Source organism: Muscardinus avellanarius (genome assembly GCF_963383645.1).
Source record: "Muscardinus avellanarius genome assembly, chromosome: 15".
Lineage (NCBI taxonomy): Eukaryota > Metazoa > Chordata > Mammalia > Rodentia > Gliridae > Muscardinus > Muscardinus avellanarius.
Window position 1 is genome coordinate 41,653,127 of NC_137801.1, and position 15,314 is coordinate 41,668,440.

The following is a 15,314-nucleotide window of genomic DNA, read 5'->3' on the forward strand; positions in this document are numbered from 1 at the left end:
TTTACTTATTTATTTACTGTGGTACTGGGGATGGAATCCAGGGGCATTCTACCTCTGAGCTACACCCCCAGTCCTATTTTTTATTCTTTATTTTGAAAGGTCTCACTGAGTTGCAAAGGATCTCACTAAGTAGCTTAGGCTGTCCGCAAACTGAGGTCCCCCTGTTTCAGCCTCCCGAATGCTGGGATTACAAGTGTGTGCCACCACATCTGGCTTACATTTATTTTTTAAAACAACTATTACTTATAAGTGTATAATATACAGATTAATGTTTTCTATTTGTATTTCATACCAACTGCTGGAAACTCTCTTTCCAAGGATTTGGATGTTCATATTCTTCTGGATTAATCTGGTAGAATTTACCAGGTTCAGGATGCATCATAGGTCGGGTATATTCAAATACTTCCATGTATAATCGTTTCCTATAAGAAAAAAGAATTAAAAATAGAATACCTTTTCAATTAATAAATTTTAAACAAATTAACAATTATTTGAGCCCTCAACCAAGAATCTGTTTAAGAAGAGACAGAAATAATTTTTAAAAATACAAAATTCTATTTTATTTTCTCCAGACAGAGTCTCACGACGTTGCCCAAGCAGGGCTCAAGTTTGTGGGCTCAAGCGATCCTTACCTTGGCTCCCAAGTAGCTGGGACTACAGGCATGTGACACCATGCCTGGCAAAATACAAAATTTGATTTATTTATTTTTATGGTATCAGGGATGGAACCTGGGGGCATTCTCTCTCAGAATACACCTCCAGTCCTATTTTTTATTCTTTATTTTAACATAGGGTCTAAGCCGGGCGTGGTGGCTCACATTGTAATCCCCGTGTTTGGGAGGCTGAGACAGGAGGATCACGCAGGTTCGGAGCCAGCCTCAGCTACTTAGTGAGGCTTTCAGCAACTTAGTGAGACCCTGTTTCAAAATAAAATATAAAATAGGGTTGGGAGTATAGCCCGGAGGTAGAAAGCCCCTGGGTTCTACCCCCAGTACCACAATAAAATAAATAAAATAAAATAAAATAATAAAATAAAATAGGGTCTAAGTTGCAGAGGGCCTCACTAAGTAGCTGAGGCTGGCCGCAAATCTGCAATCCTCCTGTCTCAGCCTTTCGAATGTTGGGATTACAAGTGTGTGCCACCATGCCCAGCTAAAATGTAGAATTTTAAATGTAAAAGCATAACATAGTTTCTGACTAAAACAATGTAACTGTATATAAAAATTAGTCTACTCCAAAGAACTAGAGTGTCAATTTCTTTAAAAATGTCTACTCAGCCGGGCATGGTGGGACATGCTGTAATCCCAGCATTCGGGAGGCTGAGATAGGACTGTGGTTCACAGACAGCCTCAGCTACTTGGTGAGGCCCTTTGCAATTCAGTGAGACTCTGTTTCAAAAGAAAAAATAAAAATAGGGCTGGAGTGTTGCTCGGAGGTAGAATGTCTCTGGGTTCCATCCCCAGTACCACCAAAAAAATAAAAAAAAATTTTAAAAAGCCGACTAAGAAGGAAGAGCCACAGGTAAGTAAAAACTTCTTGCAATTACTTAAAGACAACTTTCTTTTTCTTTTCTTTTTTGTGGTACTGGAGGTGGAACCCAGGGGCTTTCCTACCTCCGGGCTATACTCCCAGACCTATTTTATACTTTATTTAGAAAGAGGGTCTCACTAAATTGCTGAGAGCCTCACTAAGGCTGGCTTCGAACCTGTGCAATACTCCTGTCTTAGCCTTACAAGCGTGCACCACCATGTCCAGCTTAAAGACATTTTAGTGGGGGGAGGGGTCTGGGGATGGAACCCAGGGGCATTCGACCTCTGAGCTACAGCCCATGCCCCATTTTTTATTCTTTATTTTGAAACTGGGTCTTACGAAGTTAACCACAATCCTCCAGTCTCAGCCTCCTGAATGCTGGGATTATAAACATGCACCACCACGCCCAGATTCTTAAAGGCAATTTTCAATAAACTACTTTGAACTTAATTCTTCCTATATCTTCAATCTATTTACATTTATCAAGTACCACCATGCCTTAGGATTATAGTTATAATAACTATTTTCATTTCTTGTACAATGCAAAATATCTACTTCTGTTCTTCATTTCTAACATAAAATCCCTTTTCTCTTTTAACTCTAAGATATATTTTATTTTTCACATCATAAATAGCTTCTGTGAAATATGGAAAAGTATAGAGACGACATGCAGTTTCAATACATGCGCAGTTTAGTGTATTTCCTCCCAGTCTTTCTGATCTATAGATCACTTTGTACAACATATTAAATTGTGTATTTTGCTCTTTTTATTTTGCATTAACATGATATTTTCCCATCTAATTAAAACATATGTAGGGCTGGGTGTAGTTTGGTGGTACAGTGCTTGTCTAGGATGTGTCAAAGTCCTAGGTCCTATCCCCAGCACCACAAACAACCCTTTATTCTTGCTCCAAAAAATAATTTTTTGTAAAAATTGCCATTAGCAGATATAGGTCAACCCTCAACTACTGAAAATAGCAGAGAAGGTACTTCATTTACTATTTCATGAATACTGCTTGACCACATTCGTGATGAACAGGTAACTTAAAATTTATAAGCATTTTATTCTGTTCTGACTACTTAATTATACCTACCAACTCATAATTCAGCTTCCCTACTATGTGAAGCATTTTGGTCAACAAGTAATATATTTCAAGATAATAAGAAATAGCTTTTCACTTACCACAAAATTGGATCATTAGCAAGTTCACTGAAGCGTTTACACACACAAGCTGCTCTACAAAGATCTTGTTCCAGCAAATAAGAGAAGATTTTTAGAACTACTTCATCTGGCAATTTCTCCTGAAGATATTGTTCAGCAGGTGCTGCTAAAAAAGAGATTAACAAACAGCATATAAACAATGTACTTACATGCTGGGCAGTGACTTTTCTCATTATTTAAAGTACACAGTTTTTATTTTATCTAATGAGTAGCTTTTATTTTTGGATGATGGTCATTTTATAAGTATTTGGCTTTCAGAAACAACACAGATATATCTTCACTTATCTTAAGTTTTCTTTCTTTTTCTTTTTTAGTACAGGGAATTGAATCCAGGGGCATTCTACCTCTAATATAGAACCATCTCTATTTTAATTTTTACTTTCAAACAGGGACTAAGTTCCTGACACTGGCCTTGAACCAGGTATCTTCCTGTCTCAGTATCCCAAGTACTGAGATTACAGGTGTGTATCACCATAATAATAAATTATTGTTTTAATAATTTTAATAATAAATTATTGTGTGTCTAGGAGGTACCATCTGAGAAAATGGTTAAAATAAATACTTAAGTATTTTTGTTGGTGGTGGTACCACTAGGGATCCTCAGCCATATTCTATTTTTTTATTTCAAAACAATGTATGGCTAAGTTGTTGATGTTGTCCTTGAACCTCTGATCCTGTCTCAGCCTCCCAAGTACTGGGATTACAGAAGTATCCTGCCATGTCCAACCATAAGTATTTTTTATTCAACAATAAGAGTCACAGAGGGATGGGTAGGGCTCCCCCCCCCCCTTTTGCGGTACTGGGAATTGAATACAGGGACATTCTACCTCTGAGCTACACCCCCAGTCCTATTTTTTATTCTTTATTTTTGAAACAAGGTCTCACTAATTTGCAGACGGCTTCACTAAGCTGAGTTTGTCTGTGTACCTGAGATTCTTCAGTCTCAGTCTCCTAAGTACTGAGATTCCAAGCATGCACCACCACATGCAGCAAGGGTTCTAGTGTATATAACAATCATTTTCTCAATCTCAAATATAATAATCAAATACATCTAATCCCAATTTCTTATATCAATTTTTTTTGGGTGCTGGACATTGAACACAGAGACACTCTACCTCCAAATCACATCCCTAGCCCTATTTTATTTGTAATTTGAAACAGGGTATCCCTAAGGTGCTGAGGCTGGCCTTGAACCTGCTATCCTTCTGTTTAAACCCTCCAAGTACTGAGATACAGATGTGGGCCATCACACCCAGTTCAAAAAAATTTTTCTAAAAACTATTTTGCCTCACCCCTTAGTTTCCCATAAGATATACCTGATAGATCTTGTGACTTTCCAGACACTCTTGCACGTTTTGCTCGATGACCAAAGTTTTCTGTAGCTGAAGTTGAGGCACCCTATGGAAACAAAATGAAAAGAAAACAAATGTTTTTCCACACTGAATCATTACTTCTAAAAAATGACATTCCCTTTGTTTCCTAAAATTTTTTCATTATATAAACAAAAGCAATCACAATTAATTTTACCTCCATACTGCTCTTTGCAGGACACGCTGTTCTTTTTGGCAGAAGAGTTTTTCTACGAAGTTGGTAGGGACTATTTTGTGCACCAGGACCTGATTCTTCTGCAACCATATCTGCAGGTACATCATCATCTGTTATAAACAAAAGCAGTAAGAAAATGACAACCATTTAAAAAAAAAATCTGTGGATGTAGTAATTTTTTTTTTAAACTTCAAATGTGGAAAGAGAAATAAATGTCATCCCCCCCCCCCACCGCCCTTTTTATTTCTTATTTTGAAACAGGGGCTTGCTAAGTTGCTGAGGATGGCCATGAACCTGTAATCCTCCTATCTCAGACTGCAAGTACTGGGAGTAAAGGGGTATGCCACAGTGCTCAGCTAAGATAAAACTTTTAATAAGATTCCAGGCAACTGAATAAACATCTGAAAAAAATGTTAGAGTTCTACAAAACTAGGACATTACAAATACATATGTATTGCCAGGGCAAAGAGGTATATCAATTTGATGAGAAGAGTGGGAAGGGAACAGATACTACACGGTTAGCACCTAGAGGTAAGGTGGGCAGCCTGGTGTCACAGTCAGTGCTGAGTGAGCAAGGTACCTATGACGAAAGCTCAGTATAGGGTAGAGTGAAAAAGATGTCCACACAGAGGGTAGTCTGCTATATGGTGCTGGAGTTCAAGAGGGATTGGAAGGAAATCTTTATGGGAAATGGGAGTGGCCTGGTATGGGGTATCAGAGGCAGAAGAGGGTATCACAGGAGAGAATGGCAGAGATAGAGAATTACATACAATAGTAAAATGGTGATCCAATAAGTAAATTGGAATAATGGAAAGTTTTCTCACTGTTGAAGAAGATAGTTATAAATGTAAAAAGAGAGGAATGAAAGTAAAAATAAACCCCTTTTGTGTTAAACAGGTATTGAAGGTATCAAATGTGAACTCATTGTTTCCAAGCAAATAAACAGAAATAAATACAGATACAAATGTTGAAATGTGTGGGCATACGTGCTTATATTCCTTACTATTATTTACTGACAGAACCTGAGAACACTGATCTTCCAAAAGCAGTAAGTATGACTAGCAATTGCATTTTAGCTTCTGAATAACATTTTCTATAAAAGGAATAATAATCCTCAGATAAATGGCTGATTCCAGGGTTGGGGCAGAGATGTACAAGATGAACCTGGAAAATCTTGTGGTAGAAGGCAAAAATGCTCAAAGAATGATGAGAATCTATCAAAAGGATATGAAAGTCAACTTGAAAAGAGTCCCAATTCACAAAGTTATCTTAAAGCATAAAAATTAATAGTGAAAGTGAAGGGATAACTATCGACTCAAATGTGGTATTGATAAATGAATAGATTAAAAGTCAAATAACAAAGAAAATAATTAATGTTATCTTCCCCAAAATATTTAAGCAAAAAGAGAAAAGAATTAAACTCTATACTAGTGATGCCAACCAGACACTGTCATAATTATCACTGGTAGGACAAACTGGAATTGTGTGTCACCTGAGAGAGAGAGAAAAAATCACAGCACTTCTATGACATTCTCAACAAAGATGCATAACTTGAATTATGAAGAAACATCAGCCTTCAACTTTTTAAATCTGTTCTATAAATGTTCTATAATTATCAAACTGCCCAAATCATGAACATCAAGGAAACTCTGAGGAACCTTTTCAGACCAAAGGCTGTCGTTTAGGATTGAAGAGATAAGGCAAGTAAATACAATGTGTGCTTCTGAACTGTCGTCCTGCAAAAAGGATGCTTGGTATTCAGACCATTAGTGTAACATGAATGGAGTATAAGATTAGAAAATACTAATGAGACAACGTCATGTCTACATTGAGAAGAATAACCTTGTTTATAGGAAAGACACTAAAGCACTAGGATATGAAAGAAAAATATGTTGACAACTCTTCAATGGCTCAGGGAGAAAAACTCTATGTCATTCCTCTAACTATTCTTGAAGCTGGGTTTTTTTTTTAAAGTTAGCAAATTTTGGTGATATAAAAAATTAACTCTTGGAAAGTAAATACCACAAATACAGTAAAAAAAAAAAAAAAAAGAAATACGATTAGGAGAAAATTTCCGCATTTCATAACCACAAAAGTGTAATTTCATCTGAATACCCAACAAATCAATATGGAAAAGATCAATACTTCAGTAAGTCAAGGATGTGAACACACACTTCCAGACTAAGGAAATACATGTAAAAACTAAAATGAAATATTTTTCATCTAGCAGATTATTAAAGATCAAAAAGTATCTAAAGCCAGGTGTGGCAGCACATGCCCATAATGCCAGTACTTGGGAGGCTGAAAAAGGAGGATCACAGGTTCAAAGCCAGCCTCAGCAGCTTAGTGAGATTCTCAGCAATTTAGCAGACCCTGTCTTTTTTTTTTGGGGGGGGGGGTGGTACTGGGGTTCCTGGAAGCCCTTCTACCTCCGGGCTCCACTCCCAGACCTATTCTTACATTTTTATTCAGAAACAGGGTCTCCTAAGCTAACGCGCGCAGCTGGCTTCGAACCTGTGCGATCCTCCTGTCTCTGCCTCCCAAGCGCGGGGATTACAAGCGTGCGCCACCACACCCGGCCTAGCAGACCCTGTTTTAAAAGTAAAATATGACTAGGTAGCTTAGCAGTAGAATGTCCCTGGGTTCGATTCCTAGTAACCAAATTAAAAAAAAAAAAAAAGCTTGTTTAACATACTATTATGAGAATTTAAAAAGTTGGTTCAGTTGGTAATGGTAGCATGCACCTGTAATCCCAGTACTTGGGAGGCCAAGACAGGAGGATCCGAGGTTCAAGGCCAGCCTCAGCAACTTAGCAAGGCCATTTCAAAATAAAAATAGAGGGCATGGTGGCATATAACTGTAATCCTAGTACTTGGGAGGCTGAGACAGGAAGATCACAGGTTTGAGGCTAGCCTCAGCAATTTAATGAGGCTCTCAGCAATCTGTGAGACCTGATTCAAAATAAAATAGGGCTGGAGGGTATAGTTTACAAATTGAACACCTCTGTGTTTGATCCTCAGTACCACAATAAATAAACAAGTAGGTAAGTATGCAAGTAAATAAGGCTGGAGATGTAGCTTGGAAATAAGTAAAATGTCCCTGGGTTCAAATCCCAGTACCAAAAAAGACATTTTTCACTGCTCTTTGGAGGACAATGTGACAATAGCTTTTATTTAGCCATTCCATTTCTAGGACCTGATCTTACAGCTATCCACAGTGTAGGCAAAGTATTAAGTATATTCACTGCAGTATTGTTTAAAATACTGCAGGGTAACAATCAAAATGTCCATCAATCAGGATTTGTTAAACTATGGAAGCTATATAATAGACTATTGTGTGACTATAAAATATAAAGAAGTTTTATATAGTTTGATATATAACAAGTATAAAAACTAGGGTTGGGAGTGTGGCTCAATCTTAGAACAATTCCCTAGCATAAGCGAGGCCCTAGGTTGAATTAAAAAAAAAAATGGGAAAGAAAAGTGTGTATATGAAAAGCATGTTTAGTATATACGTTTAAAAGCTAAACAATACAGATACATATATATGTATTAATTAAATATAAGCCCATAGGGCAGAGAGCCAACTTGAAAAGGGTCCTGTTGGCCAAAAAAAAAAAAAAAAACAATGGAAAAATTTGAGCATTAGTAAGGATAACTAGAATAAACTGAAAAATACATTTAAAACCTTTAAGTACATAGCCAGGTGCAGTGGTGCACAACTGTAATCTCAGCATTTGGGAGGCTAAGACAGGAGGATCACGGTTCCTGGAAAGCCTCAGCTACATAGTGAAGCCCTTTGAAACTCAGTGAGACCGTTTAAAAATAAATAAGAAAACCTGTAAATTCATAATGATACTTACAAAGGAAAAAAATGGGTTGAAAGATACAAGTGAAAACAAACTCATGACTTTCAAAACTAGTAAATAATGAAGGAAAAAAAACAAACATCTTTTTCTTGTAGTACTGGGGATTGAACCCAGGGCCTCATGCTAGGCAAGTGCTTTACCACTGAACTATATCCCCAGCTCTTTTTTTTTAAATTTTATTTTGGTGCTACTGGGGGTGGAACCCAGAGGCTTTCTACCTCCGGGCTATCCTCCCAGACCTATTTTATATTTTATTTGGAAACAGGGTCTCACTAAGTTGCTGAGAGCCTCACTAAGTAGCTGAGGCTGGCTTCGAACCTGTGCGGTCCTCCTGTCTCAGCCTCCCAAGTGCTGGGATTATAAGCACGCGCCACCACAACCGGTTCCCAGCTCTTTTTTAAATTTTTATTTTGATACAAGGTCTTGCTAAATTGCCCAGGCTGGCCTTGAATTTGTACTCCTCCTGTCTTAGCCTCCCAAGTAGCTGGAACTGTTGGTATGCATCAGGGTGCCCAGATATTTACTCTTCATCACTTACATAAACTGAACTACCAGATAACTAAGAATTAGACAAGGAAAAGCTTCTCTATAGATACATCCTAGCAATAAATAAAGAAATAATAAAATTAATGTATCATTACTTTCTGAATCTCCAGTGAGTTAATAAATTTAACCACTGAATATCAATAGTCTCTAATACCACTATGAGAACAGCCAAGAGACTTTGTAATTTCTGACAAAGAAGAACCCATCACTTATAAAGTCTGGCATACACTGTCAAATCTGCATCTGATCAAATATGTAAGAGACTCCACAGTTCAAACTACTATTTTGACAAACAAATTTTTCACTGGTAGTGCCTATTCATGGGCAATATGTGCCAAGATCCTCACTGCATGTATATAGTATGAAACCTTACAATTTAATGCCTTTCCATCTTAACCAAGCACTTAATCATGCTGCCCACGGTCAATAGCTTTTGCAATGTGAAGTATAAGAGCAAAACCACAGTGATTTTTTTTCTTCACAATTTCACAGAGCCATTCTTTTTTTTTTTTTTTTTTTTTTTGGTGGTACTGGGGTTCCTGGAAACCCTTCTACCTCCAGGCTACACTCCCAGACCTATTTTTATACTTTTTTATTTGGAAACAGGGTCTCTTACTTAAGCCAGCGTGGCTGGCTTCAAACTTGCACGATCCTCCTGTCTCTGCCTCCCAAGCGTTGGGATTACAAGCCTGTGCCACCACACCTGGCTCACAGAGCCATTCTTAGCAACTTCAGCATATTTTTTCCTTTCCTCATTAAATTGAGAACTTTTACCTCTTTGACTTATAAAAAGTACTTTATGCCTTCTTTAACTGAATCACCAGTATCATTGCTCTTGTTACTTGGGGACTATTATTAAGTAAAATAAGGGTTACTGGATTATAAGCACTGTGATTCTGTAACAGTTAACTGGTATCATATTCAGCTATACTATTGGACAAAAGGATGATTTTAGACTCGGGATGGAGCTGAACAGCATAAGACTTCATCATGCTACTCAGAAAGGAATGCAATTTAAGATTTACAACTTGTGCCAGGCGTGGTGGCACATGCTTGTAATCCCAGCATTTGGAAGGCGGAGACCAGAGGATCGTGGTTTGTGAACAGTCTCAGCTACTTAGTGAGGCCCCTCTGCAATTTAGTGAGACCCTGTTTCAAAATAAAGAATAAAAAATAGGGCAGGTATACCTCAGAGGTTGAATGCCCCTTGGGTTCCATCCCCAGACCCCCCCCCCAAAAAAAAAAGATTTACAACTTGTTTGTACTGGGATTTTTCATTTAATAGTTCTAGAGCATAGTTGACACCTAAAGTAACTGAAATCATGAACGGCAAAACCACAATAGGGGGAATTAGTGTACCTTATAATCACTGAGTTGATGAAAGGACTTGAATAACATGCAAAACACTCAGCAGTATGCCTGGCTCATATTCAGTTTTTGATAAGTGTTTTAGCTATTATTATTTCACTTAAACACTACTCTTTTACCATCACTTTAAAATAAAATGTGGGGCCAGGCGTGGTGGCCACACTTTTAATCCCAGCATTTGGGAGGCTGAGACAGGAGGATTGTGGTTCACAGTCAGGCTCAGCTACATAGTGAGGCCCTTTGTAACTCAGTGAAACCCTGTTTCAAAATAAAGAATAAAAAATAGGGCTAGGTGTACCTCGGAGGTAGCATGTCCCTGGGTTTCATCCCCAGTACTGCAAAAAGAGAGAGAGAGAGAGAGAGAGAGAGAGAGAGAGAGAGAGAGAGAGAGACAGACAAACAAACAAACAAATTTGGTAAACCAAGTTTTTTCATGTTGTGCACTGTAGTCAGAAAATACAGCCTGTATGATATGCCTATGTATTTATGGAGCCATCTCTTTGTGGTCTAATAGTAATTTCTATAAATGTTTCAAGTGGGCTTGAAAGGAACATCTACATTCTACTTTTTGGGAGTACTGTTTAAACACTTGTAAAAAAGAAAAAAAATCTAGCCTTTTAATTATATTGTTCAAATATAATATAAAGTCTATGTCTTTCCACCATTTGATGGAAATGATAGTAGTGGCCTAACTACTGGCTTCTAAAGAAAATATACCAAAAACTTTTATTCTATCTCCAGATAGCCTACTATTTTTAGCCAGTAAATCTTTGGTTTATATACTTTAAGATAATGGTATTTGGACACACAGATTCAAGATTACTATTTCTTTCTGAAAAATTATTCCATTCATCATCATGTAATATCTTTATTGATAATAGTGCTTTTGCCTTAAAATCTATTTTGTTAGCTGGGCATGGTGGCACACGCTTGTAATCCCCGAGCTTAGGAGGCTGAGACATGAGGATGGCACAGGTTTGAAGCCAGCCTCAGTTGGCTTAAGAGACCCTGTTTCCAAATAAAAATATAAAAAATAGGTCTGGGAGTACAGCCCGGAGGTAGAAGGCCCCTGGGTTCCATCCCCAGTACCACCAAAAAATAAAAATAAAAAATAAAAAAATCTATTTTTGTCTAATAACAATTTTCTGCCCAGTTTTCCATTTTGCATCAACCTAGTATTTTTAATCCTATATTTTCAAATTCCTACTTTTGTATAATTACATTATAGATGTGGTTTTTTATTATTTCTAGATTTTCTTTTAACCAAAACATAATCTGGAATTTAACGCACCTAAAAGCCAATTTCCATTATATATATAAAATTTGTGTGAGGGGGTGAACTAAGGATTGAACCCAGAGGCATTCAACCCCAGCCCAACTTTTATTGGTAAACAGGGTCTCACTGGGTTACTGAGAGCCTTGCTAAAATGCACTTGGATCCTCCTGTCTCAGCCTCCCAGGTACTGGGATTATAAGTATGTGACACCATGCCTAGCTCTATGTTTTTAATTTCTAAAGGCTGGTTATCTTTTTCACACTGCTAGTTACTTTTTCATGCTTCATCTCGTTTTTTATCTCTTCAATTATTTTCCATACATGTTTTATATTCTCTTAGATTGTTCTATCCTTGAGTTTGTTTTTGAGTGTTTGGTTAATTTAGGGCACTTTTTCTAATCTGTACGCACAATCAGGAAAACTATTTCAAGTTATAGTCTATGTGCACGGGTCTCTGTGCCAGCTATTCTGAAAAGTCCCAAGGCTACATAGGCTACATTTCCTACATATACTACAATTCTACCCCAGACCCCATGACAGATATCCAGGAGCAAAAGAACCCTGTGCTACTATATAATAGCACCAAATACCACTTACTCCTTTGATTTTTCTCATTTCTGATGCTGTTAATTTCTTCCCTTTCTCTCCTTGCTTAGAGTTTAAGTTACACATTTAAAATGTTGTTTTAGGCTGGGCATGGTGGTGCACGCTTGTAATACCCGAGCTTGGGAGGCTGAGACAGGAGGATCGCACAGGTTCAAAGCCAGAGTTAGCTGGCTTATGAGACCCTGTTTCGAAATAAAATATAAAAAAAGTAGGTCTGGGAGTTTAGCCCGGAGGTAGAAGGCCCCTGAGTTCCATCCCCAGTACCACCAAAGAAATAAAAAAATTAAAAATAAAATGTTTTATGAACTCATTTCAACATATACTACAAGTATATGCAACATGTGGAGGTGATACAGCTTTCGGCTTGGTTTGCCTTGTTACTGTAGCCACTTTGTATAACACTCAAAGTATACTTATATTTTTTATCCTATATAATCCCTTCTTTTCCCTGACCTTAGGCCTGCTTACTACTACATCACCCGGAGTCTTTTCTTTCTTACCATCAATAGAGCAAAAAGGAAAGAGAAGTATTAGTTAATCCCAGTATAACTTGAAGTTTACAGCAAATAAACTCAAGAAGCTACATGATTTGAACAATATATATTAAAGAACCCTCTAGTTCCGATTCATATATGCTGGTTTTGTGTGTGTGGGGGGGTGGTCTGGGGATGGAACCCAGAGGCATTGGACCTCCAAGCTATACCCCCTGCCCTATTTTTTATTCCTTATTTTGAAACTGGGTCTCACTAAGTTGCAGAGGACCTCCCTAAGTAGCTGAGGCAGTCTGTGAACCTCGATCCTCCTGTCTCAACCTCCTGAATGCTGGGAGTACAAGCATGCGCCACCACACCTGGCAATACTGTCTAGTTCTAAGGCACTCAAAATTTAGTTCTAGAAGTACATTATTAATTGTGTGCTAAAGAATCTGTGCTACAATTCTACATCGTTCTCATAAGAAATTACCATGAGTGTTCTGAGAATTAGGTACAGTGCCAGAAGGTACTTTATATAAGAAGATCATTTGCTTACTTTTGTGGTAAATAGAAAGTTTGAAAAAAAAAAGTACTATTAGTGTATTCTTCATCTTGTAGCTAGTTCTTTAGAAATGAGTATATACCATATATGTTGTTGTTGTTTTTGTACTGGGGATTGAATCCATTCTACCTCTGAGTCGCACCCTCCAGTTTTTTTTTTTATCTTTTATTTTGAAACAAGGTCTAGCTATGATTCTTTTTTTTCTTTTCTTTTCTTTCTTTCTTTCTTTTTTTTTTTTTTTTTTAATGGTACTGGGGATGGAAGCCAGGGGCCTTCTACCTCTGGGCTACATTTCCAGACCTATTTCATATTTTATTTGGAAACAGTATCTCACTAAGTTGCTGAGAGCCTCAGTAAGTAGCTGAGGCTGGCTTTTAACCTGCACGATCCTCCTGTCTCAGCCTCCCAAGTATTGAGATTATAAGTATGCGCCACCACGCTAAGCTCTAGCTAGGTTCTTGAACCTGTGATCCTCTTGTCTCCGCCTCCTGAGTACTGGGATTACATTCATGCACCACCACATCCGGCTCTAATTATAAAATTTGAATACTTAAGTGTCAAGTTATAGTCTAAAAACTACTAAAAAGTAACTCCACGCCAAAATTTCCAAACTATAACTTACAGAAAATTCAGTTTTCTGTTAGAAAAATGTTCTAGAACAGAAATATCCAAAGAGAATGTGATTCATATAATTTTTCAGTAACTACACAAATAAAACAATAAAACTAATTTAAATGTTGATCCAACCCTTTATACCTAAATATTATTTAACCATATACAATATAAATTACATGTTTTAATTTTTATACTATATCTTTGAAATCAATACTTTTTTTTTTTTTGCAGTACTGGGTATGGAACCCAGGGGCATTCTACCTCTGATTGACACCCCCAGTCCTATTTTTTATTCTTTACTTTGAAACAGGGTCTCACTGAGTTGCAAAGGGCCTCACTAAGTAGCAGAGGCTGGCTTCGAACCTGCACGATCCTCCTGTCTCAGCCTCTCAAATGCTGGGATTACAAGCGTGCGCCACCACACCCGGCTTCAATACGTATTTTTAACACAGCAAACCTCAATTCAGACTAGCCATATTTCAAGTGCTCAATATCCACATATAGCTAAGTAGTCACCATAACTGGAAAGTAGAGTGGGAAAGAGAAAGGGAAAGGGAAAGGGAGAGAGGGGGAGAGAACACATAATTAAAAAATGCTATGTACATATACATATATAATCAGTTTACTTTATAACTTCTATATTTTATTAAAAAGCCTTTAAATACACCAGAATCTTCACTATTAATACAAACAACAGGGGCAAGTAAACCCTTTTGGAGAATAAACATACTTTTTAAACTAAAAAGTTACCTTTGAGATCTTCAGTATTATGTAGCACTGAAATTTTCTATTAAAATTTGAATAAAAATTCCATGTCTTAAATTCTGAGGCCAGGAGATCTTGATTTTTTTTATATGTGTTTAAAACTGTCTTAAAATTTGCAAAAAACTATATTACTGATTGCCTGGGGTTTAAAGTCTATTAACTTTAGATTATAAACTAACCTAAAGTTAGAAAGCAGTTTATGGAATTTGATATACAAAAGATTTTCCCCCCACAAATACTATACATTTCCCAAATTACTTACCCATAGATACAAATCAGATTGGAAACTTGGGCAAATCTGTGCTAATAACAACTGTGTGTTTAGAAACAGTTCCCAGTCTCACAGTGCAAAGAACCACACTTGACAACTGTTTCTAACACAGCTGGGAACTACCACAGCTTTTCTCCAACTAAATTCATGAATAAACTGAAATCAAGACAAAATTTATTTCATTTATTTAAACTCTTTAAAAGTTTTTATTTAAAACTTAAATTTTTCTAAAGCTTATTCAAGACACTGCTATATTATATTTCGATTAATATATTCAGTTACTAAGTAGACATATACACATCTTTTTGCATTACTGGTGATTGGACTGAGGGGGCACTCTACCACTGAGCTACTTTCAGCTTCTTTTTTTTAATATTGAAACAGGATCTGGCTAAGTTGTCTAGGCTAGCCTTGAATTTACTATCCTCCTCTCTCAACCCCCTGATTAGCTGGGATTGTAGGTATGTGCCACTGTGCTTGGCCACAAAACACACATTTCTGCTGATATTTTACCTTTACATAAACTATAAGGATTATTTGGGCCTTCTTCAAAGAATATATATAACACTTTCACTACTTAGTAACAATCTTGAGAAGCCAAATCTTTAAACTATTGAAAACTTAACAGTCTTCATTTCGACAGAAGAAATTTAGACCTATATTCGTTC

At 37.1% G+C, this 15,314-nt stretch overlaps 1 protein-coding gene across 2 annotated transcripts in view; it reads right to left on the minus strand.

Moving 5' to 3' along the window:
• The window catches only part of FBXO11 (F-box protein 11), a gene marked incomplete at both ends in the record, with an annotated part of 98,874 nt that overhangs the window by 25,162 nt on the left and 58,398 nt on the right, over positions 1-15,314 (minus strand). Inside the window, 4 exons of one of the 2 annotated variants that reach the window (XM_080711679.1) lie at positions 293-422; positions 2,714-2,855; positions 4,069-4,150; positions 4,280-4,407. In XM_080711679.1, the coding sequence (XP_080567805.1) occupies positions 293-422; positions 2,714-2,855; positions 4,069-4,150; positions 4,280-4,407 (482 nt within the window). Of the gene's footprint in view, positions 1-292; positions 423-2,713; positions 2,859-4,068; positions 4,151-4,279; positions 4,408-15,314 lie in introns of both variants that reach the window. The other variant, XM_080711678.1, reaches the window with a different exon arrangement.